This window comes from Platalea leucorodia (genome assembly GCF_965183815.1).
Source record: "Platalea leucorodia genome assembly, chromosome: Z".
Classification (NCBI taxonomy): Eukaryota; Metazoa; Chordata; class Aves; order Pelecaniformes; family Threskiornithidae; genus Platalea; species Platalea leucorodia.
In genome coordinates, this window is record NC_138858.1 from 39,184,112 (window position 1) to 39,208,255 (window position 24,144).

At 38.3% G+C, this 24,144-nt stretch overlaps 1 protein-coding gene across 1 annotated transcript in view; it reads right to left on the reverse strand.

The window, feature by feature from the left end:
* The window catches only part of PCSK5 (proprotein convertase subtilisin/kexin type 5), a gene marked incomplete at its 5' end in the record, with an annotated part of 193,704 nt that overhangs the window by 116,528 nt on the left and 53,032 nt on the right, over positions 1-24,144 (reverse strand). Inside the window, one exon of the mRNA XM_082335751.1 lies at positions 696-839. Within this exon, the coding sequence (XP_082191877.1) occupies positions 696-839 (144 nt within the window). The remainder of the gene's footprint in view (positions 1-695; positions 840-24,144) is intronic.

The following is a 24,144-nucleotide window of genomic DNA, read 5'->3' on the forward strand; positions in this document are numbered from 1 at the left end:
AATATGATGAACCACAAGCAAATAGAAACCTCCTGAGGTGACATGAAACATAGGGTGCAGAAAACAAAGCTCTATTACAAATTGTAACTCACTGGAGTTAAGAGAGATTTACTAGAAAGACCCTAAATTATTCTACACCTGTTTTTAAACTGAGTGAATCATAACAAGTCATGTCCTTTTCCTTTAATATTATTTCCTTTTCCTTTAATATTATTTCTAGCAGTAAGATAAATAGCTTTAAAAATAAATGCATGGAAGGATATGACTAAAATTACAGTATTTGAGAGAAGCTACTGTCTTGCTAGCTAAATGTATTGGCCAAAAATGGACTTCAGCTGCATGCATTAACTGAAGAGCCGTGTATTCGATTTCTAAGTTCTGAGAGCGTGACGATATGAAGCAAAATAATTACAGAAAAGAGAAAAAACATGCGATGATTAGTTCCAGTCCTTCAGAAATTCAGGACTAATCTACAAGAGGCATCCAGATATTAAATACGTTCGACTGAACAGTCTTAACTAAACCAATACAGATTACCAAAAGCTGTCTCCCTTCCTCCCATTGGTGTCAACATTTGAGGAAACCCTTGCATGATTATTCCTCCTTCCCTCCTCCCTCCCTCCATCTTTCCAGGAGTAGCAAATTTATTCACGGTAATAATAAAACAGCAAATCTGGACTCCTGTGGACACTCACATAGTTCTGCATCAAGTCTGGATGGTTTCTTTCAATGCCATCGTCCAGGATGGTGACCACAACGTTCTTTCCAGTATAACCTCTCTTCCAAGCACCTACTATATTCATATCTGATTGGCAATGGTGGGTGTTATCACTGCAGTGCTGGGAAGAGAAGAGGAGATAAAGATGTTGGATGTTGTAGATTAGTGAGCAGTGTGGGATTGAGATATTATCCTACTTACTTACATTAACATTACCATTTAAACCAGTACCTGACCATATTGATTTGAATAGCAACTATACAAGATCACCACCTTCATTTAGACAGAACATAATTTAAAAAGAAATGCCAAATTAAATTAAAATTGCTAGACCTGCTTATTTCTCTTTCAGATTGCTCTTCCTGCTAAGCAATAGAAAAGGGAAACATCCAGCCATACTGAACCACTAGAAGCCATGTGTGAAACAAAGCAACTATTCCTGGCTGTTAAGCACACTCATTTGAAATGTACATTTGAATTATTTGAATTTTTTCAGAAAAACAAACCATATGTGGATAAAAGTAGAAAAATGCCTATACAGAAATGGTCATGGAAACAAAACTTGCTTTTTGGAGCTTATGTGCTGTATAATTTCTTGACAGAATGTCTGGAAACTAATCCAGATTCATTTCTATCTACAAAAGAAGTCTTTTGGCAGGTTTTGTGCAATATCAGCAGGAGATGAGCAGCAGTTAAGAACCTGTAACCAAAACAACACCCTGAAAAACTTGCAGCTTAAGGTGTCTGATGAATTGTAGATAGTTAGATTGAGAATAGCCCGGAGTACAGCTTTCAGAGCAACTAAGTCCAGTGTGGTGAAGAAAGAAAGTTTAGGGTACATTAAAACTGAAAGCCTCTTCCTTGATATGAATGCACCCAGCTCACGTGAAGAAATCTGGCTTGCCATGGCAATGAGACATGACCCTCAGGTATTTGTATGCCCCATTAGCGACTCTTTAACCCACACGAAGAGCCCTCCTCTGTGAAGTGAGTTCAATGAGCCTCTCATCCGCACTGCTTTCCTCCAGCTCCTCCAGACTCAGACAGAGTAACAGGCAAAAAAAATAAAAAAAGAGGGTGCAGGGAAGAGGAAAAGCAAAGGGTGGGAGGGACGAAAAAGAAATTAAAAAAGAAACTTGTATCATAGCAACAGTGGCTACATGATCATGCTCCACCTCACTCCCTGCCCCACTGCCTCATGTCCCCACTTCAGCCTCACGTTCTGGCACTCTACAATTTGTAAGGAGTATAAATACATTCAGAAGGATGCACTCCGCCTTGACTTAGTCCATCCCTCTCCTGAACGTAAGCACACTGAAGAACTGTTAGCCATACTGGGTGCAAACGGACATCAGATTACTATTAAGTCATAATTTTCCTCCTCCTTTTTCTTCAGTTTACCACCCTGTACTGTCGTATGCAAACCAGAGGATTTAAGACTGGTCATTTGCTGTTACTAAAGCAAGATTATATTATTAGGCACTATATATAAGTACATAGTGTAAAGTCTCTCTCATGGTCTTTCCCTTTTGTCTGCAAGTATCTGTCTCTGACTTCAGGGACCAGTTCCAAGGAATGTATAGGGCAGGCTTAATGCTTTTGTTCTGTGTATTGTGTGGAAATGATCACGCTGCTGGCTTTATGAAATTAATTACAGTCTAAACTTGCCATCTGTACACTGAATGTAATGGTTGTACACATGAGGCTTTCTAATGTACAAACAAGGGGGTTAAAAGCGTGTAATGTTTCCAGATGCCTCTGCATTTTTCAAAAATGTTACTGAAATAAGCATCAGAAAATATCTGCAAAAGCTATGAATATCATCATTCAGATTTTACTGATGTGAAGACAAGGAGACAAAAAGATGGAAGCACCAGCCTCTAGCCACAGAGTAAACCCAAGAGAGAGCTGCAATGGGTAATCAGGATTCCTGGCTCTGACCTCCAGTCAAATTTCCTGGGCCATTACCCTGCCCCTTCATCCCCTTCTCTGAAATGCCAAATGACCCTTTGGCTGCTTTGCTGACTTTCTCGTCCTCTCTTCCTAGGGGATGAGCTTATTGTTTTGCTTCCATGTCAGTCAAACCACTCAGGCTGAGCAAGCATATGGGTTTTTAATCCTCATTCCCTTGCAAGCTCTTTGGCTCTCCACCAGAAGATCACTGCTTTTTCCCTTAATGATGCCGGCACAGTCAGTTGCCCTCACTTACCTTACCTGAAGTTCTGCTTTTGTGGTGGTGGCTGAAGGGGGCTAACTCATCAGCTGCTTTGCTACATGCATGTAGCCAAACATAAGAGACATCTCTTGCTTTACTGCGTGCTCTGATGATTCTCTCAAGAGATGTGCCAGATCAAATTGATATTCAAATTATCTTGCTCTGCTCCAAGACTGGGCAGAAAGCTAGTCTAAACAATTTTTCTGCATAAAAGAAATTCCAGGGGTAAAGCACGCATAACTACATGCCACTTATAACTTTGGATCACAGCATATGTAACATATGGATTCAAAATGCAAAGGCAGCAGAGAAGCATCCAAGTGGGAGTAGTTCAACAGCAGATGAAGGGTTCAGTTCTTATGGTTACAATATATAACTTATTCTCAACTCCTATTAAAAATAGCATCTTTGTTTTCTTTTCACCTCTATTCTTTACTCTTCTTCCTCCTCTCAATTAGGTTTCTATCTATGCTTTTCCCTCCCTGCTCCTAGCCTTGTTCTTCTCTTCCAATACTGTCTTTTACCACTTAAATTCCAGTTTTGTTTGGTTCAACATCTAATCTCAGATTCCCATATTTTAACTACAAACTATACTTTCCCCTGGATTCGTGTGTGATTTTCTCCAGATTAATCAGATTGTGACTTTTTTCTCAAAGCAGTCAGATTTGGCTTTTATCAGGAACACTTTAAAACTTGAAGGGCAATTACTCTTCAAACACTATATAATATGGTATAGATATGCTGTTCCACATTGAACAGCATCTAAGATGCCATGTATTACTTGGTTTCACTTGCACTCTTTCCTGTCCCTTTAAATTCCTCTTTCCTTCAAAAATATTTCTTGTAAGGAATTTTCTGCTACTGGGTTCCATTCTACAATTTTTCTTTAACCATGTGCTGCTTCTTTACCACCTATCCAAATTACATTGTCAGATTCTTAGCAGAGGGCTGTTTTTTAATGAATTTGGAAGCACTGTTTCAATTTACAGTGTTACCCACATAAAAAATAATAAAATATTTGTCATGAAAATAAAAATTATGTAGTGAGTGAATTTTATATCAATGGGCAAGTACTGAACTTTATAGTTAATTTTCTATCTATTTTTCCTATTCTCTCTTTTTAGAATAAAAACAAACTTTGTCATGATAACGTACAAAAGCTGTGTGCTTGCAAGTTTTTATTAGATCTGTTAATCTTTGAACTGTTGTTTTCTGAATTTTAAAGGGAATAGTATAAAATAGGTTAGTCTACAGAATTTACCCCCTCTCCAAGCAGATAAAGTAATTCAGAAATTTTCTGCATTGGTAATATGACTAGACAACTGCAGTAAGCCAGCACTATTTCAACATATATTGTTTTCATCTATTGCCTAGAGGATACCATCAAAAGGAATAAACAACTTCTTGCCCAGTTACATAGAGTAATTTTGTTGAGATTTTTAAAAGACATTCAAAGGATGATGTTTTTCTTTGGACTTTTTAATTGGAAAATGCTGATGATACCACCATTAGTATTTAATAGAAACCATCTGCAAGGTTGAGAGACTCTTGAAGTACACATATGAAGAAAAAGGGTTATAGTAAGAAAAATCTCAAATATTGAACTTTTTTCATACTTGAAATTCAATGCTTATGAGCATAAAAAGACAAAAGAATCACTTAGACATCTTTGGACAGACAATTTGGAAGCCTGCCTTTGTGCACTTAACAAGCAGACATAAGATTAGAATATATGCTTTCAGTATCAGACGTGGGCCTGGATTCTCTTAGCTATTTTGTGAAATTCTCTCTAAAAACTAGCTTATGGTCATTATCATTATCTTAATGTTTCTTGTCTGCTGCACTAATTTCTGTGGTTGAAGGCTTGGTGTACCCAGTTAGGGATCAATAACAAAACTAAACAGTTAAACTGAGAAATCAAGAATTGTATCAATGGTCAAAATCTTTTGGAATTCCAGAGCTTAAAATCAAATTAAAAGAATAATGACTATAAAATTCTCTTCTGACTTTTGTAATGCTTGTTAGTCTATAAGAACAGTAGAAACAGAGGTTTCTAATCCTGTTACATGCAGTCTCTCAGAAATGGCATATTGTGCCCTCTCTAAGTCTTCATGAGGTATCTTGCATTGGTTTCCTGTAGTTTTTGAGTTACAATGAGTTCTTTGACAAGATCTTGTCAATATCTAAGGGGATACAGAGAAACACAAGATGACAATCAGAATGGCACAATTGTAAAGACCGGTTGTGAACTGGCAGGTCCTGGATCTCATTCAGTGGAACATTACATAGGCTTCTGATCCCAGGAAAGCTCTGAAATGTTGGTTCCCAGTCAGAGATTAGAAAAGATAGACCCTTTAACTGCAAAGAAGAAAAAGAAGAAGAAGAAGAAGGAAAGGAAGAAGAAGAAGAGGAAGAAGAAGAAGAAGACAAAGAAGATGAAGAACAAGAACAAGAACAGGAAGACAGTCTTCCTGGTTTCATTAGAGCTGTAATTAAACGGTCTTTGGCACAGACAGAAAGAAGCAGACTACAGTCACATTCTCTACATCAGGGGGTTTTGACAGCTACTAACCTGCAAGCATGGAGAGGACAGAAGTTGCGCAAGTTTGCACATAGAAGAATAAGGGCAGTCAAGGGCCTACTCATTGACCTTGGTCAACACAAGCAGGGAGAAGGGGGACACACAGGAATGGATCCTGGCATTTTGTGAAACTATCAGAAAAAAGAGACCATCTACCTGTTCTGTGAAGGGAATGTAATGTGGGGCATTTGGCACTCTTAGCTGGTCCAGGCAAATGCACAGGCAGCAAAGTTTATCAGCTTTTAACTTTAGTAGAGGAGACATCCTTATGCTACGTTCAGCTTTCTGAGGTACAGTTTTGTGCAGTGTTCTAAGTTAAACCTTGTCAATTGTTGTCTCTTTTCCTGCAAAAAAGACAAATAATCTCTTTTCTTTATGCTCTTGATGTGATCCAATTTTAAAGTGGAATGAAAGAAGTAAGCAGGGAGGTAATCAAGAGAGTTGGAAAGGTAGGCTCCTTATTAAAATGGCTTGTGTAATGTAATAGAAATCACGACAACATGCTTTCAAGAGCATCATAACCTGTAAAGCTAATGTGATCTACTGAAATTATTTTTTGGCTTCTCTAGAGTAAGCACTTGAAAGCTACATTTTCTAAGATGACTATTAAAATAATGTTTCCTTTTAAAAGTATTTATCACTTTTTTTATTCTTTCATCACAACAAACAGAAGGTGAAAGAAGGATTTTTAGAAAGAGAAGGTGTACTTGCAGATTTTTTTTTTTTTATTTTTCTCAGACGTAACCTGATATTTAGTGCATGATACACAGCAATTGCTAACTGCATAGGAAATTATTTTCTTTAGAGTTTCACCTTTAAATAATTTCTGATTATTGCTGCACACAATAATATAAGCTCTAGCAGGAACAGGCAGATAATATAAAGTCTGATTCATCTCAAATACAAGATTTTTTGCATTAAATACTCTCCGACTTCTGGAGTCATGCTTTACTGAATTGCTACTTTTTTTAAATCTGTGTCTGTATCAAGAGAAATATTTCAAGAGTGTACCATATTAAATATTTAACACCAATTTATTTCTTGTGCAACTTCAGAAGGTTTAGTTAATTTACCTCAGAGATGAATTTGATTCTTAAGCTTTATTGATTCTTTAAGTTAACAAACAAAAATACACTTAGAGGCCAATAAGAACAATCGCAGGCATACATTATTTTATGCCTGTTTAAGTAATGAAGGAGAACAGGAAATCAATATAAAAAGGCTTCCTGTATTCACAGGAGTATCTGATGGCTATAGTGAGACAAAAATAATTTACAAGACTATATATATGGGGTTTTGCAGTGAAAAATAAGGAGCTCATAAATCTTATTCTTTGGCTGTGATTACATTGCTATTCTTTCCAAAACCTGAATAATTCATAATGTGTTAAATTTGTATTCAAGACAATTCCATCACTTTTCCATCACTGGCACTTTTTTAAAGTCAACAGTGGTTGTTTTTCTGTAACCTGTGTGTTGGCTTAAACATGAGCTAATTCAGGGAAGCCCTGTATGTCCATGTTCCACAGGCTGATGACAGCACACCCTTTTTAGGAGTGTGGAAACTCCCCCTGCTTCTAGGTCTGTATACAGCAAAGTTTCTCTACCAGGTGCAAGTTCTGGAACCAGTAGAGGCACAGAAATAATCTGCCTCTAATATTAGCTCTTCTTTCTACATGGGGCATGATCTGTGGCTCCATTAGGATGTTTGACTCTAGTCCTGTTTCTTTCCCATGTGGCAGCAACATGAGAGACTCCTTCAAGGCAAAGAGAGAAATGTAGCTAAAAATGCCTCATGGTCATTGTGCATGTTCTGCCACCTCCACTAAGAGGCAAATAGGAAAAGCGACATTCACAAAACCTGGAAAAGTTCCACTACATCATTCCAAAGAGCAAAAATATGTATATCTACAGAAAGAATTGAAAGAAGAAGATGAAGGAGAAGAAATTGTGAATAAAGGCAGCCAGAATGTGTCCATTTTACCCTGGATGCAAAAATCATCCATGTGAACGGCATATTACAGACCTGGTGCATCTTGTATATCCTTGAATCAGTGCTCACATACTGAGAGGTATGTGTCAAGGTATGGACAGATTTCTCCCTGGGAGGTGTTGGGAGAAATATGAGAGTCTGATGCAGAACATCTTGGGGAGTCAGTAAAGGACAGAGAAGGGAGAAAAGAAGTAATTTCCACAGCCTGTGGCAGGAAGGAAAGAAGCATGCATGGAAACATATCTCTACATATGGCTCTATTCTCTCAAGACGACTGTATGATGACTTACTGCTACTACTACTGCTGCTGCTCCTGCTGCTGCTACTACTGATACTACCACTACTATATAAATAGTCTACTTAGCAAGAAAAGGCCAGCAAGTGGATCAAAAGTTAATGTATTTTTACCTGCCTGAGGCCCTGCCTAGGAAAAAAAAAAGTATGGCAATTCTTTTATTAATTTGAGAGAATATGTGAAAAGAAAAGCTGCTTCCTGGCCTCAGCTGTGCACCATCAACCCTGGGGATCCAGTATTCAGGAAGGATGAATAATTCCTCAGAGAGACAATTCTTTCCATTCTACCATTTTTTGTGGCCTTTGCCTCACATTTTTATTTGACCTTCTCTAAGTCCCAAAAAAGAAAGAAAAATAGGGCAGTTTCACAGAAAGTCCCAAGATGACCTTTTTTTTTTAATGCATCAGTTCATGGAGTCACAGTTATCTAGTAAGACCAAGTTTCTCCCTCTCTCTCTCTCTCTCTCTCAAGCTAGACTTGATGTTTTCATTATTTCTAAGATAACAATTAAACAGAGAGATGGTAAGTCTTGCTTTAAAATGGTTTTCATAAGTTTCTAGGGATTCTTTCTACACTACTGTCCTGGTTTCAGCTGGGATAGAGTTAACTTTCGTCTTGGTAGCCGGTATGGGGGCTGTGTTTTGGGTTTAGGATGAGAACAATGTCGATGATGATACACTGATGCTTTGGTTCTTGCTAAGTAGTGCTAAGCTGTCTCTAAATAGGTGTTAAGTGGCGCTCACAGTGGTAAAGGACTTTTCAACTGCCCATGCTCTGCCGGGTGCACAAGAAGCTGGGAGGGGGCACAGCCAGGACAGCTGGCCCAGACTGGCCCAAGGGCTATTCCATACCATATGACATCATGCTCAGTATATATAAGCTGGGGGAAGAAGAAGGAAGGAGGGGGACATTAGGTGCGATGGCGTTTGTCTTCCCAAGTAACCGTTACGCGTGATGGAGCCCTGCTTTCCTGGGGATGGCTGAACACCTGCCTGCCCATGGGAAGTAGTGAATGAATTCCTTGTTTTGTTTTGTTTGCGTGCACGGTTTTTGCTTTGCCTATTTAACTGTTCTAATTTATTTTACTTCAATTATTAAACTGTTCTTATCTCAACCCACGAGTTTCCTCCCTTTTACCCTTCTGATTCTCTCCCCCATCCCACTGGTGGGGAGTGAGCGAGCGGCTGCGTGGTGCTTGGTTGCTGGCTGGGGTTAAACCACGACAACTACTAAAGACAGGCTCTTCACAATTCACTTTTTAAGCTGTTTTCAAGTCAAAGACCATTACTTCTATCTCAATTTGTTAAGAAGCATGGGAGAGAAAGGTGGTTTTATTTAGACTTCGTGTGAACATATGTGACAGAATTGAACTAACCACATGGAGAGAAGGCCCTGAGCAGATGGCTTCAATTAATCATTAACCTTCCCAGAAACTGATGAGAGTGGGAGGAGCCTGGGGTTTATATAAACCCCCTTCTGTCCCCTTCCTATCTCTTTTCTTTTACAGGGAAAAGAGAAAAGTGATGTTTAAGAAGGATATGCTGTTACAGGAATGTTGGGGGGTGAGCAGGGAGCTGATTTAGGACAGACTAGGAATTTTTTTTTTTTAAGAATGTTATGAATTTGAGGGAATGAGAGGACTCATAAGGAAACAGATGAAGAGATGTTGGCTCTGAATGCTCATACCCAAATTTTAAGGACTGTTGCACTACTGCAGTCCTTTTTTCTCTATTTTATGTTGTGTTCAGGTCCCTCTGATCCATGAGGCAATAGCTTGGTGACATTTGGTGTTAATGGTGGGATGTCCTGGGGGAGAAGGAGGGAGAGAGGGACAATGAGAGGGAGGGATGTGTGACAACAGGACTTGTTCAGGAGGCTGAAGGAAAGATACATGTCCCTACTCCTCCTCAAGGGACAAAAGAGGGTAGGAAAAGCGGGGCATATATAGGTCAGAATATGATGACAGCCCCATATTCCATTATTAGTAATGGAGAAGGAGTTTTCCCATTTTCTTGTAGGCATGTGGATGTTCTGAGGCTGGAACTGTTTCACAGCGCCTTTACTTCAGCAATAAACATCTATGCTACTCGATACCTAGAAGCCTTTTCCCTAAGAACCATAAAAAAGCCATCGGGTTATTGTACCCTTGGTCCCATTATTTGCTTGTTTGGTATGTCAGAGGAGATTATAACTTGCCAGAGGACAAACTTTAAGCTCATGAAACTATTCTCTTGGGACAGAAGTATAAAAATCACTCCATACCCTCCTTAGACAGCCTTACAGAAATGTTTAATCTAACACTGAAATGCATGCTGTGAAAATTCATTAACAGTACAGGATCAGACTAAGATGAATGGCTGCTATTTTAGTTTGCCTATAGGGAAGTAAGTACCCCAGGCACCAATGGGCTTTTCACCATTTGAACGTGCTATGGTTGATGAATGCAAGGCCCACTATGTATTATAAGAGAAACCTGGGAAGATAAGGCCAAACCACTAGAGGGAGTGGCTAGTTATATTTTGCAGATGAGATCATCTGGCAGAAATGAGAGAACTAGCCCAGAGAAATCTAGTGAGGCCTGGGAAGGAAAAGAAAAAGCTATTCAAGAACAAAACAAAACAAAAGATTTGCCTAAGGCAAAAAAGTACCACACAGTTACTCTTGTTACTATCTCAGGAAATTTGACTCTGCTGATTAAATGTTAAAGTCCTTCTACAATGCTGAAGAAGGTCAGTCCAGAGACATATGACATAGCTGTGCATGCAAAACTGTGCAAAATAGGCAACAAATGTAAAAATGTTGTGAAAATTGTGAAGTGTCTGTCCTGGTTTCAGCTGGGATAGAGTTAATTTTCTTCTTAGTAACTGGTATAGTGCTGTGTTTTGGATTTAGGATGAGAATAATGTTGATAACACGCTGATGTTTTGGTTCTTGCTGAGCAGAGTTTACACTAGTCAAGGACTTTTCAGCTTCTTGTGCTCTGCCAGGTGCATAAGAAGCTGGGAGGGAGCATAGCCAGGACAGCTGACCCAGACTGGCCCAAGGGCTATTCCATACCATATGACGTCATGCTCAGTATATAAAGCTGGAAGAAGGAGGAAGGGGGGGACGTTCGGAGTGATGGCGTTTGTCTTCCCAAGTAACCGTTACGTGTGATGGAGTCCTGCTTTCCTGAGCATGGCTGAACACCTGCCTGCCAATGGGAAGTAGGGAAAGAATTCCTTGCTTTGCTTTGCTTGCGCGCGTGGCTTTTGCTGTACCTATTAAACTGTCTTTATCTCAACCCATGAGTTTTCTCACTTTTACTCTTCCGATTCTCTCCCCCATCCCACTGAGGGGGGAGTAAGTGAGTGGCCGTGTGGTGCTTAGTTGCTGGCTGGGGTTAAACCACGACAGTGTCTTAAAGGAAATCTCAGCAGAGTGTCAGGATTCAAGCTATCTCAGAATATAGATATGGTAGAAAGGTTCTGAGAAGTCCAATATATCTGCAAACACTGTTTTTATGGAGAACTGGACACAGACCAATGTCTATGGAGCCTTCTAGTAACAGGACTTTAAGGGACGTGGGGAGCTGCTGCTAAACTAAACCCCCAACTTTATCATTAAAGACACCTAGATTGTGTTCACTGCAGCAGTACTTTGAATGAACTTCCCCCAGTTGCAAATAAAGTCATTGAATATGTGGAACTGATCTGAGTAGGTAATTTTGAACTGATACTGGAGGAATGTATTCTTGTAGACAGATGATAGAATATACAACCTCAGTATAATCACCTTTTATGCACATCAAAGACTGACAAATGTAATTTGTCTAACTGGGACTAGGAGGAAAATCACATTCATGACTGTCAGGCTTATATAGAGTCTGTGCATAGGGCAGTTTCAACTTTGAAATGATACCCATTAATGATAACTGCATTTCCAGGTATCTTAAAAACCCAGGAAATCAGCAGATGAGACACCTGGGGAAAGTACTAAAGAAAATTATGATTAGAGCATTGTCAGAAGGGAGAACTATCCACGATCAGAAATAAAGTGTAAGAGTTCTTAATTTTATGATTGTTGACAATTCCTCTGCATCCACCGCTTCTCCTAGTACTACAGCTGCAAAATACTCTTTATGGCTCCCCTTCTCTGTGGTCTGCATTCTTCCTTGTCATTCCTACTGTCTCTATCCATCTCTTCCGTGATTCCTGTCAATTGGCCTTCCGACTCTCAGCTTTCTCCATTTTCAAATCTCAGCTGTAAATGGGTCTTCTTTGACTTGTTTGTTTTATTTCTCCTACTGGCTCTGCTCTTTAACTGAAAAAAACTATTTTAACATGAATGTGTACCAAAAATACATTGCAAAGCTAAGAAGGGTCTTCCAAGTAAAAGGGGGAATTCTCGGGGAAATATAATGTACCTCCAGTAAACTAATTGTTTTTTTCAACTGTTATGTTCTACCATGGAAATACACAAGGCAGTTACAAAAACATTTTTATTTACTTAAAATCTGCAATGAGATCTTTGGATCCATTAGAGATGTAGTATGAATCTGTAAGCACTTAATAACATAGCCACTCATAAGGAAGTTAACAGAGGATTTGACATGTCAGTCTGTACTTTGAAGCCATTATGATGGCTTAACAGATATAGATATACGCATTTTGTTTAAGGAAACATTACTGAGCATGTGCAATTATTAAGTCTCAAGTCTTAAGAGGCTACAATGCCTCACTGTAGTTCAGGAAAGTTGCAATTACATTCTCCTGTAGCACACTCTCAGATCTAATGACAGAAATTAGTGGAGTGGGAAGTAATGATGGCAACAGAGACAGAGTGATCTGGATCACTTATGAAGGTGAACCTATGTAAGTAAGTGTTGTGTTTGTAAGATAATTTTATATAAAATCATACATAAAATTATGCATGTAGGACTGAGAATGCAAGGCATAAAGTGAGAGAAAGTGTCCAGAAACACAGTAATGGTGAAAAGGATTTAAGATGCAAGGTAGACAGTCACCTACAACTTCAAGAAAATGCTGAATGAAGCCATGTACTATTCTTTGACAGTTAAACAGTGGGATAGCAAGAGAAGTGGATTAACACACTTTTTTTAATGACAGCAATGATACTATTCCTGGAACGACATGTGCATGTGCCTAGTATTGACATTTCAAAAAGGATGAGTCCTTGCTGCTTGTTTTCTGAACTAAGTGCTGGAAACACAATGTCCAGCAATTCTTAACAAGCTCAAAGAATTTATTTTATCTAGGAGAAGGTGAAGACATGACTTGATTGCAGCATTCAAGTAACTCAACACAGATGAGATTTTTGAAGGTGGAAACATTTCTTTAATCTAGTAGAGCATGGCCTAACAAGGTAAGTGCAGAGCAAGATAAACACGCAACTACAAGGTATAAGATTTTTAATAGTTAATCATTACGACAATATTCTTATAGATGTGACTCTTTTACAAATGTGATCTTTTATCTAATCATACTGCAGCTTAATTAGAAGTTCTGGGCTTGTGATTGCAGATTACCAGTTGTACTGATTGTTGATCAAATGAAATGACCATACAATCCTCTGCCATATCTGTGAAATGAATCAACCAAAGGAGTTCAGATCCTGATGCTGGCTTCTGTGAGACTAAAGCAGCTCTGTGTCAGGGAAAACTCCACAGAAGCCTCAGTAGAAAGTACAATCTGGGAGAAACAAACTTCTTTCTGCCACTTAACTGCCTTCAAATACTTTGAGAGGGTGTTTTGGTGTCTGCAGTTAGGTGTTGCTTTAAATATAAGCGTATCCTGAACAACTGCACTCTAAATACACACAGAAACATTAATGACTATCAATAAAACTCAATTAAATATGCACAGCAATAATGTCAAAAGGGACTTGACATGAAACATTCAAATGAGGTGATGTTCTCAGGTATTTTCCCCTTTGACCTTTACATTTAGGAGTGGGTGACAAAAAATTTTGAAAAAATATTTTTTTATTACTTCTGGAGCAAAATCTAGAAATTTTAATTGATGCGCATCTCTGTGCATAGATATGTATTGTTTTAAAAGAGAAAAATATAAGTGTATGTAGTTGCTCTGCTATTTGTATGAAAGATAAAGATCTTGCAAGGAAAAAAGGTTTCTAAAAGTAAGAAGAAAGTTGGTTTTCTTTTTATGATCTTGGTGCTATATAAAATAAATGAGGCTTTTGAATTGATTCAACTGAAGATCCGTTTCATAGTGTTGTTACAGACACCCTGGTCAATTGCTGTATAGATCTAGGGCTTGACATAAAACAATCCACAAAACCAATTAAAGAGTAATCACAATGTAATAACAGACTTATTTAAACACAAAGTTTGGGTCAGTTAGCAGACAATTAATGTTGGTTTGGGTGACACTGAAAAAATCGGCAAAACTTTTAAGTGCATGCTTAAGTTTAGGAATACGCTTAAATCTATCCTTGATCTGCAAAGCATTCAGGTGCATGCCTAATTCCAGTGAGGTGCATGAGACCTCATCACATGCCTGTGTACTTTGTTGCACAGCATCTCATTAACAGCACCGTTGCAAGTAGCCACGTTATTATTAAAGATTTCTCTTTTTTCCTTATGATCAGCCAAAACAGCTTTTTTTTTTTTCTCCTGTTCAGCCACTTTCTCTCAATTAACCTATCATCCTTTGACTTATGGATGCCAGGATTTAAAATTGACACAAAGGGCAAAACAAGAAGCTAGGTGAGAACTTTTCAATTCACAATAAATGTTTTATTTGATTTCCCTATATTTTTCTCCTTGCCTCTCTCCCAAAACCAACACATGAATGAAATTAACAACTTGATGCAGTGTGACTACAATCACAAATTTGCTACAGAAAGGAGAAATGGGGGAAATCTGCTCAATGCTGTCATTGCATGCCTTCCTTACATTTAATTTGAATTTTCCTATTTGAATCAATTTCCTAGTAGCACCCCTATTCACAACTTCCTACAAGAAGAATGGTGATGACTTAGAATTTTTCATCTAAACACATATACAGACATGTAAATTGTTCCTGTCCTTCCCCATACAATACAACTGCATCAGGAGATCTCTGCTCCTTAGTGCCTGCCTGGAGGAAACGTGGGTCATAACCTCTGTTTCATTCACAGTCACAGTCATACATACAACATTTACCTGTTAAGCGGCAAAGAGATGAATGGCTCATGCTTAGGTTTATTTTTCCTATTAGATTGTGGAATAAATCTTGTGTGTGAGTCTTTCAAATGTTGAGACAACCTAAGACTTTTTCTAGGGCTTGGCAAAATAACAAACCAAGCTTACAAAGGGGTTTTGGCCACCCTTGTAGATGCATTCATTGAGAATATCTACTGAATTAGTCCTCAGAATGTTTCACTGGTAATAGTTTACACAATGTATGACATGGTCTAACGCTATCAGCATGTTTGAAGTCCCAAACAAGATCAAAGCTGCTATACACAGTTGTGGTCAATACTTGAAACTTTTGAATACTGGAGAAGAAGCAGCAGCCAGACATAGTGAAAGCAGACCACATGCCCAATGTAAGTGGGCTTAAAAGACAGGAACCTTTCAGATTTTTGTTCTCTCTCACTGGTCAGTATCATGAAACTTCCCTGTTAACCAAACATGGATCAATGTCATAACAGTGTGTTTGGGCAAACATTTTCAAAGGACAGACATAAAATACAAGAATCCTTTCACTTTCACAATACTTTTATGTAGTAGTTCATCACCAGTCTGGAGTGGGAGCAGATGGAAACTGCAGGAGACAATGTTTTAAAAAGGAAAACCATATAAGGGTAGTAAATACACCTAATAGTAAAATAAAAACTAAGAGTAGACACCCTAAATAGACTTTCAAGATCCTCAAGAATGCTGAACCAATCTAACTTCTCAGTGTTGTCAGAAAAGTTAATCTTGCTCCTTTTTTTTTTTTTTTTTTTTTTTTTGTCTCTGCTGTTCAAGTAGTCATAAGAGATGGTGTAAGGGACTGGGACAGGATTGAAAAGCTGTGGGCAAAGATACTGTAGGTCACAGGATGTGACACACAGAGCCTCAAGTTATCTTTACTGTCTTGGGAAACTTTGCCATCAGATGAGGGCTCTGAGGAAGTCCTCAGACACAAATTCAGTGGGCTACAAAAATTCAGGGATTTTTTCCAGAATCATGTTTTCTGTAAGCAGTCAGACTCCTTACCGAGATGTAAGGGCTGTAACATTTTCTAAGTAGGCTGTATTAACTCTTTTATCCATGTTTCCATTCATGTAGATGGGGACTTAGTTAATCAAGGATATACGGATTTCAGTGTTTCAGCAGCTGGGATCACATAAAGCCCATTCAAACATTGCGTCTAAAAGCTTGCACTTAACAAACTTTCCTCAACAGCCTACTTGCAGCCAGACCAGGAGACTTATACGGAAAAAAAGTCTCCTCCTGATTCAAGATTAAACCTGGATGTGGGAGAGTACATGAAGGTGAACAAAGGAGAAGTTATTCAACCTCTTTGTAACTTCAGAAATATGTTTTCTTCGCTTGTCTTTATTTTTTCCTAAACGTGTTTTCTGGCTCCCAAATGTAATCTTGTAACCAGAAGTTGATATTCGTAAAAAACAAAACACTATCTCCCAAGCAGTAGTTTACTGTTTATTAATAAACTGTCTTATCCAAAAGACACAGAAGAGGAAAACCCCACTACATACTTAATGTTTAGTCTCTCATGTATATATATATCTGCCTCTCCTTAGACTTCGGTGCTTATACTACTTGGGCTCAATATTGTTTTGAATTGTTTTCAAAACTGAAAATAACTTGCTTTGTTCTGTGATGAATTCACAAAAAATAGATAAAGACAGGGCAATTATATGCTTAAATGGCATGCTACTCATGGATTAGTGGACTCTAATGCAATAGAAAGGGTAAGACAAAAGTGGTATCAATGCTGTAAAAGATTTTTCCTTTTTCATTTCCATCTCTTTTTCATTTCCATCTCTTGGGGATGTCTGAGGCTCTTCCCTTCTGCACACTTCCTCCCCCTGACCCTGATGCATTTCTGCTGTTTGTTGGAAATGAATTTATATTGAAACAGCCAGTGTTTAAGTTTTTGCAGAATTTATAACCTCCACAGCAAAAAAGCAAGCACAGGTGCTGCCTGTATTGCTCCTCACCTTAGAATTGGCATATTTTCCAAAAAGCCCTACTGCCTCTCTTTGAGGAGATTTGGGGTCCTGTGCTGACACAGTCTCCTATATTCAATGACTCAGTTCAAAATTATCACTTAATTTATTTAGGTTAACTTTCATCAAAACTGTATTTAAAAGTCATGCATATATGCAAACACTTGCTGGATTTCTCTCCAAAATGGCAGTGATAGAGTTTGCTATACTTTTAGTGTCCTCTGTTATCTGTTTCTTATTTGGCTGGAAAAAAATCCTCTTCACAGGGCTTGAGCAGCAGATGTAATTCACAGCAGGTTTCATGACATTAGAAGCAGCTACAAGCAATGCCAAGGATGACCTGCATCTAATGAAGTAGTGCAGAACACACTTTTATATTGAAGTCTCCATCCTCACTGTGTTCTGGGGTGGTTTTTTGTTGTTGTTGTTTTTTGGTTGTTTTTTTTGTTGTTGTTTAAACATGGTTGAAAAAGGAGCATGAATTAAGGTCAAAAAAGGGTCAGTGAGAATTGAAGTCCTCTGCATACTTGTAATTTTAGTCACAATGTTTGCTCATGCGATATACAGGAGGACACGTTAGAGCATGGATGCAGGAATCAGGAAAGCTGAAGTTTTGATGTCCCCATTCTCATGGTATCCTATGTCACGTGGCATCTATCTTCAGTAAAGAAGGGCATAATGATATTTAAAGACTGGTACAAGATCTAACATCCTACAGCAAAATAGTCGTTCCCCAATTTCTCCTTTGCAAAAGACACTACACAGATCAGGCTCTCCTCTGTAAAGAACGGTTAGGAAACTGCCTTATAGAAGCCCAACACTAATTTTTGCTCCCTGACTGGGAAGTGATATAGCTACTGGTTGTGTCAGAAATTTATATAAGTCTCATAGGTTATGATTTTGCTTCTGATGAGGGCAAACTGAACATGTCACACCAGTTCATTCTTTAGCAATCAGACCACAAGACAGGCAAGCTTCAGAATCGATTTTTCTGTACTGTGGCTGTGCACTTCTGGTCATTTTGGGGTTCCTGATGTTTGTATTGTGTTCTTTATGTCAAAAAAAGCTATAAAATATTAGTTAAGTAGATATAATATTTAGCAATCCATTTCCTGAAGTATCTGCAATTTTAGCATGCAAACAAAAAAACACATAAAATGTTTGAAACAAGGCAGTATTTTTTACAATTAATTAAATTACCTCTTCCTTTTTGCAGTAATGTTAATAGAGTACTCAGTATTGCACAACAAAGAAATTGTTTCTCTAGTTAATATTACTTGATTTTGATTAAAAAAATCTGAAAAGTGGGTAGCTAACTAAGCAGTTGTTCTTGGAAAACTGTTGTTAGAAAGTAATGATGGGAAAATTCCTTCTCCTTTGAAAACAGAAAAAGCGTACTTCCAGATAAATGTGTACCTCTGCATATACATGAACGTTTTTCCTGCTGAAGTCCTATGAGAGATAAAAACTAAAATACACCAAATTGTGCCCCAGTATGGCACACTTTACATTTGGTAATGTTAGCAATTTTCTATCTATTTATATTCCATATATTTTATTGTTAGCTGTTTAGTTTGAACTAAAGCTAAAGGCAGATATTTATTATACCTCATTAGAAATTCAGCAAAGACTTTGTGGCACTATCATTTCCTTACTAATTGCAGAAACTAGTCAGAAAAAGGCAGTTCAGAAAAACACAGTATTATACACAAATGATATTTCACAAACGACATTATACAGAAAAGTACCTGCAGTTTCTTAATGCGACTCAGTTGTTGCCCAGAAAAAAAATTCCATTTTAAATAAATTCTTGAAAGATAAAATAAAAGTGGATACTCTCCCTCTGAAGATAAAATCACTGTAGTAAAGAGAGAGAGGAATGTGCGCTATTGCTCTATGATTTATTACCAAATCTTTGACACTCAGAAATATCTCTCCCAAAGCAAGTATGGAAATGATCTCAGTATTGCTGCTTCTTGGTTCAGTGAAAATGCTGGCACAACCCCTGAACAGTGCTGACTTCCATTTTGTGTTTCCTGGGTGCTTCCAGAGCTGCTTATCTGGAAGTCAGAACTGAGTGTCCCAGAGGAATAGATCAAGTAGCCTATCTGGTTGTTCTGTCTTTAAACTATTTCCTAGTCTTGCTAAACTAGTTGCACTAATAATCTCCTTTCAGTAGATCAGGATAAATCCACTTCTACAGGGTTTTGATTACTTAAAGTATGCTGTCATGTTCCAACAGGAAATGAATTTAGGTAAAATTGTGTATTACCTGACCTTATGTTACTAGTTCTACCTTGTTCAAAGAAAACAATAGGTGTGTTTCCACATGCATATTTGCAAGGTAATGTTTTGACAGGCAGTTTGATTCTTTCTAGCAGCACTTCTACTGAAGTTAAGTCACAGATCATCTTCTTAACTTTCTAAAACACCAAAAGCTTGATCTTCTCGTGCAATAAAAAACACAAACACAAAAAGTGCATGCAACAACCAAACCAAGTTACAAAATATGCAGAACACTTACAAGCATGCCATTCCACCTCAGAAAGAACAATGATTTGGCTTCCACTGCCCAGACGAAAAGAGAGAGAGAGAGAACAATTCTTGAGAGGCAATAAAAAGAGAGTGAGGTTTTCCCTTAGCTGCCACTGTCTGGCATAGGTGGGCTGGAAATAAATTTTTAGGAGGCTGCAAAGGAGGGTGACACGTATTCATTTGCTGTGGCATTAGCATTTGGCAGATGAAATTCGGTCCCAAATTCTGTCTCCCCTGTGCCCAGGCTTGCACTCGGACCCAGTGTGACCTCTCCTCCCTTCGCCTCTCTCCAGCCTGTCCCATCAGGCGCCTGTCACTCCTTCCTTTGTCCCTGCTGTCTTCTTCCACAGCCCCACTTACCTTAGCTGACCTCATTAAGGGCCAGGCCAGGGACACAAAATCCTTTGCTCTGCTCTGCTGCTTGCCCTTGGGGTTGGAAAAAAGGCATAAGATAAGCCAACTCCCCATAGATCTCATCAGCAGCATAAGGGAGGCAATTGGCCTGTCTAACTCTTCCCCTGCACCTTATTTCATGGCTACAGGACCTTAGGAGACTCACATTACTCACTGCTGATAAAGGCTTATTAGCCACATTCTGGCTGCTGTCCAGAGTCAACTATACTGTGTCAGAACAGGAGTGTCTGTCCCTCCCTGTTAATGCCAGTACAGCTCACCTGGGAGCTCACAAATAGAACTGGAGAGCATTATGGAACATACTGGGGGAGTTTTCTGAAGAAACAAAGTAAGCTGCGTTCACCAGATCCTTCACCAAAGCTCAAAGCAATGCTGACTTCACAGTCCTCACTGAAAGAGAGAAGTAAGCAACTTTTCCTGGGTTCTGGTTTCAGCATCAGAGCTCAAGACCAGCCAGCCCTAGATGCAACTAATTCAGATCTCATTAGTCTGCATGGACTACTCTCAGTTGCAATATAAATTATATTTCATCTGTCTATACCAGAAATCTTACAGTGCAAAAATAAAAGGATGACTGATAAATATTGGCTGACAAGTTAAGATTCTCAGCAAGTCTTTTATCTTCAATAGCTTTCTAAAAATCTCAGTAACATCACACTACATCTATAATTGTGCAACAATATTTTATAGCTGTCTCATCCAAGTAATTCACCGAGTATTATTCACCAAGTAATTTATAAACATTAGTTTCTACTGTGGCTCAGTTCACCTAATTTTATTGTTCCCTGCTGGCACTGCTATAATCCTCTTCCACCTTGAATCCCCTAAAACTCTGCATTTGTGGCATCTGCTTGTCCTTTTAGTCCAGTTTTGGAAATTGGGAATGCTATTCTAAAAGCCCCAACAGCTAAGTCATAACATAAGCAGTTTGAGAAACAGCACAGCCAGACATTGTATCTTTTCCTAGGTTTACAGATTAGAGTATCTTTTCAGAAGTTTTGTAAGAAAATTTGACTCTTTTAGCAACTGAAGTGCATTATATTTACCTAATTTTTTTTTTCTTATTTCTAAAAAGGCTATGTCAATTACAGTGTCTTATAGTCCTTTTCCATTACATTGCTACCTCTCAGAGAAAACTCACAGACTGTGGAGATGTACAATGCAGCTTTACAAAAGCCCTTCTTATGGGCTCCAAACAGAAGACTGTGAAGTCGCCTGCTTTTAGCACTCCTCCAAATGCATTTTTGTCTTCCACCTACTCTCCCAAAGCACGGTTATGTCTAGAAAGAACAAATAATGAGGAATAAATGTGAAGAGAAAATAACAAAGGCTGAGAAAAGGAAGGTGATTCTGAAAAAGGAAAAAGAATTTTCAAAAGAGGAAGTACTTCGTTTGTAGAGATCAACAGCAAAAACAGACCTTAAAATGATTTAAAAGAGAAGGTGAGCTGACATCACTGTGGACTTAATATATATATAAAACAAAATGGAAGTTTTACTTCAGTGAGACTTTGAATTATACTTTATGCTGGTGTGGGATGTGTTTAGCAATGACAATTAAAAGACGCCGTTTTCTCTGATTTAGATATGTAATAGCTGGTGTCCTTCTTCCTCCATTCTAAGCAGCTTATGAATGTGACTATCTTGCCCATTTTCTGAGAAGCTGACAGGCAAGTTCCCATATTCCACTTCTTGCTGTGGTTTACAACTTCAGTGATATTTTCAGCTACTTCCCTATGTTTTCAGGTAAGTTTCACTGCCATAAAAATGTTCAGGATGACCCCCAAGTATGCATTTTAGAGACCCTGACTAGCTTCTTCTTTGAGTATAACTCTGTTTTTAAAGTTATATTATTTATTTTTGTGGGTAGCTCAGTTTATTTCATGCTGTAGTTTCTCAGAGGAATACCATCTTGCCCCAGTGATTTACTGCAATGGAAGTTCCAGCTTTCCCCTGTTTCTCTCTGACAGTGCCATACCTTCTCCAGCTATAAGGAGTAACCTCTGGATACACATTTCCTCTTTCTCTGATGAAGTGGCATCCAGTGATAAGAAAACACTTGGCTTACACACTTTAACTATCCCATTTATTCTTAGGTGCTGTAACAGAACAGTGCCTCTCCCTCCAGCTTCTCATCTCAAAACATCATACTCTCCTGTAGTAAATTCTCAGTCCCTCAGAAATATCCTATTATATGTTCAATTCCTGCCCAGCAGTAACTAGGCCATGCAAAGTGGGAAGAACCTGGTAGGAAGTGGAAACTTCTCCAAATTAGAGAATCCTGTCAGCACTAGACATTATTAACAATAGAAGGGATGATAACAGTACTGGAGAGGATTACTCTTGATCAGTGTTGAAAAAGACTAGTGTCTGTCTGAACTGACTGCAAAAACATCGTCAGCGTCTTTGTAGTCTAACAATGGTTTGTTAAAAAATAAACAACGGTTAAATTAATTTCTTCCAGTTATGTTCTATTTTTAAAAAATATGCAATGGAGCCCAGCTTCACAGCAGAGCTAGATTACAGCTGCAGGAAGCTGTGCTTGTATGCCTGTGTGATTACAATTTAAGCTGATCACGATGAAGCTCTCCTGAAGTGGGGAGCAAAAAGAAATGGTCAGCAAGGAGAGTCTTGTGACTGAAGACTATGAAAGTCAAAGTTAGTTACATTAACCATATCTTTGCATATATTTTAATTTTTTTGTATTTACCTTCTCTAGTTTTTATGATCATTTTTCCATGCAGGCAAGATGAGGAAACTCATTAAACCAACTGGCAGGTACAGTGACATTGGTTAGGCACAAAGTCCCCTTAGTCATTCCAAAGATGCTGTTTGTTGTTATTACAAGTTAAGTAAAACATTTTTAGATAGCAGTAGGGCTTCAGGGTTGACTTCGACCTCTTTCAGTTATTCAAACTGATTGTATATGGTTCATCCAGTTATTGACAAACAGGCTATTTTGTCAACATCAATGAAAGAGAAGAAATTTATTAGATATAAACGTGATGATACAAAGATAGATGAGCTCTGGGGGTGGCACATGGGACTTAGGTTTCTCCCGACTCAAAATTTGGAAAGGGATGTTAACTAGGGACCTTTGTTCCCTTTATTTCTTTGATAGCAGTTCATTCTGAGCAAGCTGGACTCAATTCTGTATGCCAGTTTTGAATAATAGTTGAACAGGTGAAGTTTCATGGGTTAATCTATAAAAATATTCTATTTTACTCTTAAGCACAGACGCCTCAGGATTCAGAGGTCATTATAAAGCAGTTGGTTTTTTTCCAGCTTTCCTTGCTTTGAAGGAGGGAAGTCAGAACAAAATTGCCTTTTCCTTGTTATTAGAAAGCATGAGAAGCTGTAATTTCTCAATAGATAATCCCCTGGTAATGAAAAGTACAAGTATACTTGTTCAGGTGATGAGTGGCTCTGGAAGGTCTGTCTGCTTCGGCTTGCACAGAACCATAAGTTGGTAAATAACTATATTCCTAATCTTGCTACTCTTTCCAGGTATGTGTTTAGAGTAAATGGAGAAAAATAGAGTGATTAAAAAAAGACCTTTTAATTTGTTCACAGAATAGTTCTTGAGAGAGATACTTTTAAACTTTGTGATGGCTCAAAAGACAAAGAAGGCCTGAATCCCACTTGTAACTTCTTGCCATGGATATCACACAAACAAAAATGTATTATTTCTAGCCCAGACAATTAAAATTACAAGGGGTGGTACTTCTGAAGAAAGAGTTGGGGGAGGAAAAACATCAATCAGATATTGTTTGACAAAGTCTTCGAATAAAAGGACTTGTGTCAACAAATCTGAACTACATTTACGGCCCTGTTAGAGATTATGCCAGTTCAACGGCCAAAGGTATCAATCTTAACCCACAATGAAGTTACTTATTAATCAAACACAAACCTGTACATGATAATACTTTATTACTTTCTCAATAACACGTCTGCAGCCAGCAACCTAAAAACCTCTTTCTGACATAGCAATGACTGAAAACATTAACTAATCTCGAATTCCTTTTTCCCTTCAACTTAAAAAGGTAAATAAGATTTTTAAAAGTAGCTATGGATACAATCACAGTCATATGAGGATATCTGGTAATGACCCAAGTCAGTCCTGAAGCCAACCCATTCAAGTATTTTTAGCTATTCTCTCTGCTGAAATAGTGTACACACTAATACTTTAGTGATCACTCTCAACAAAATGCC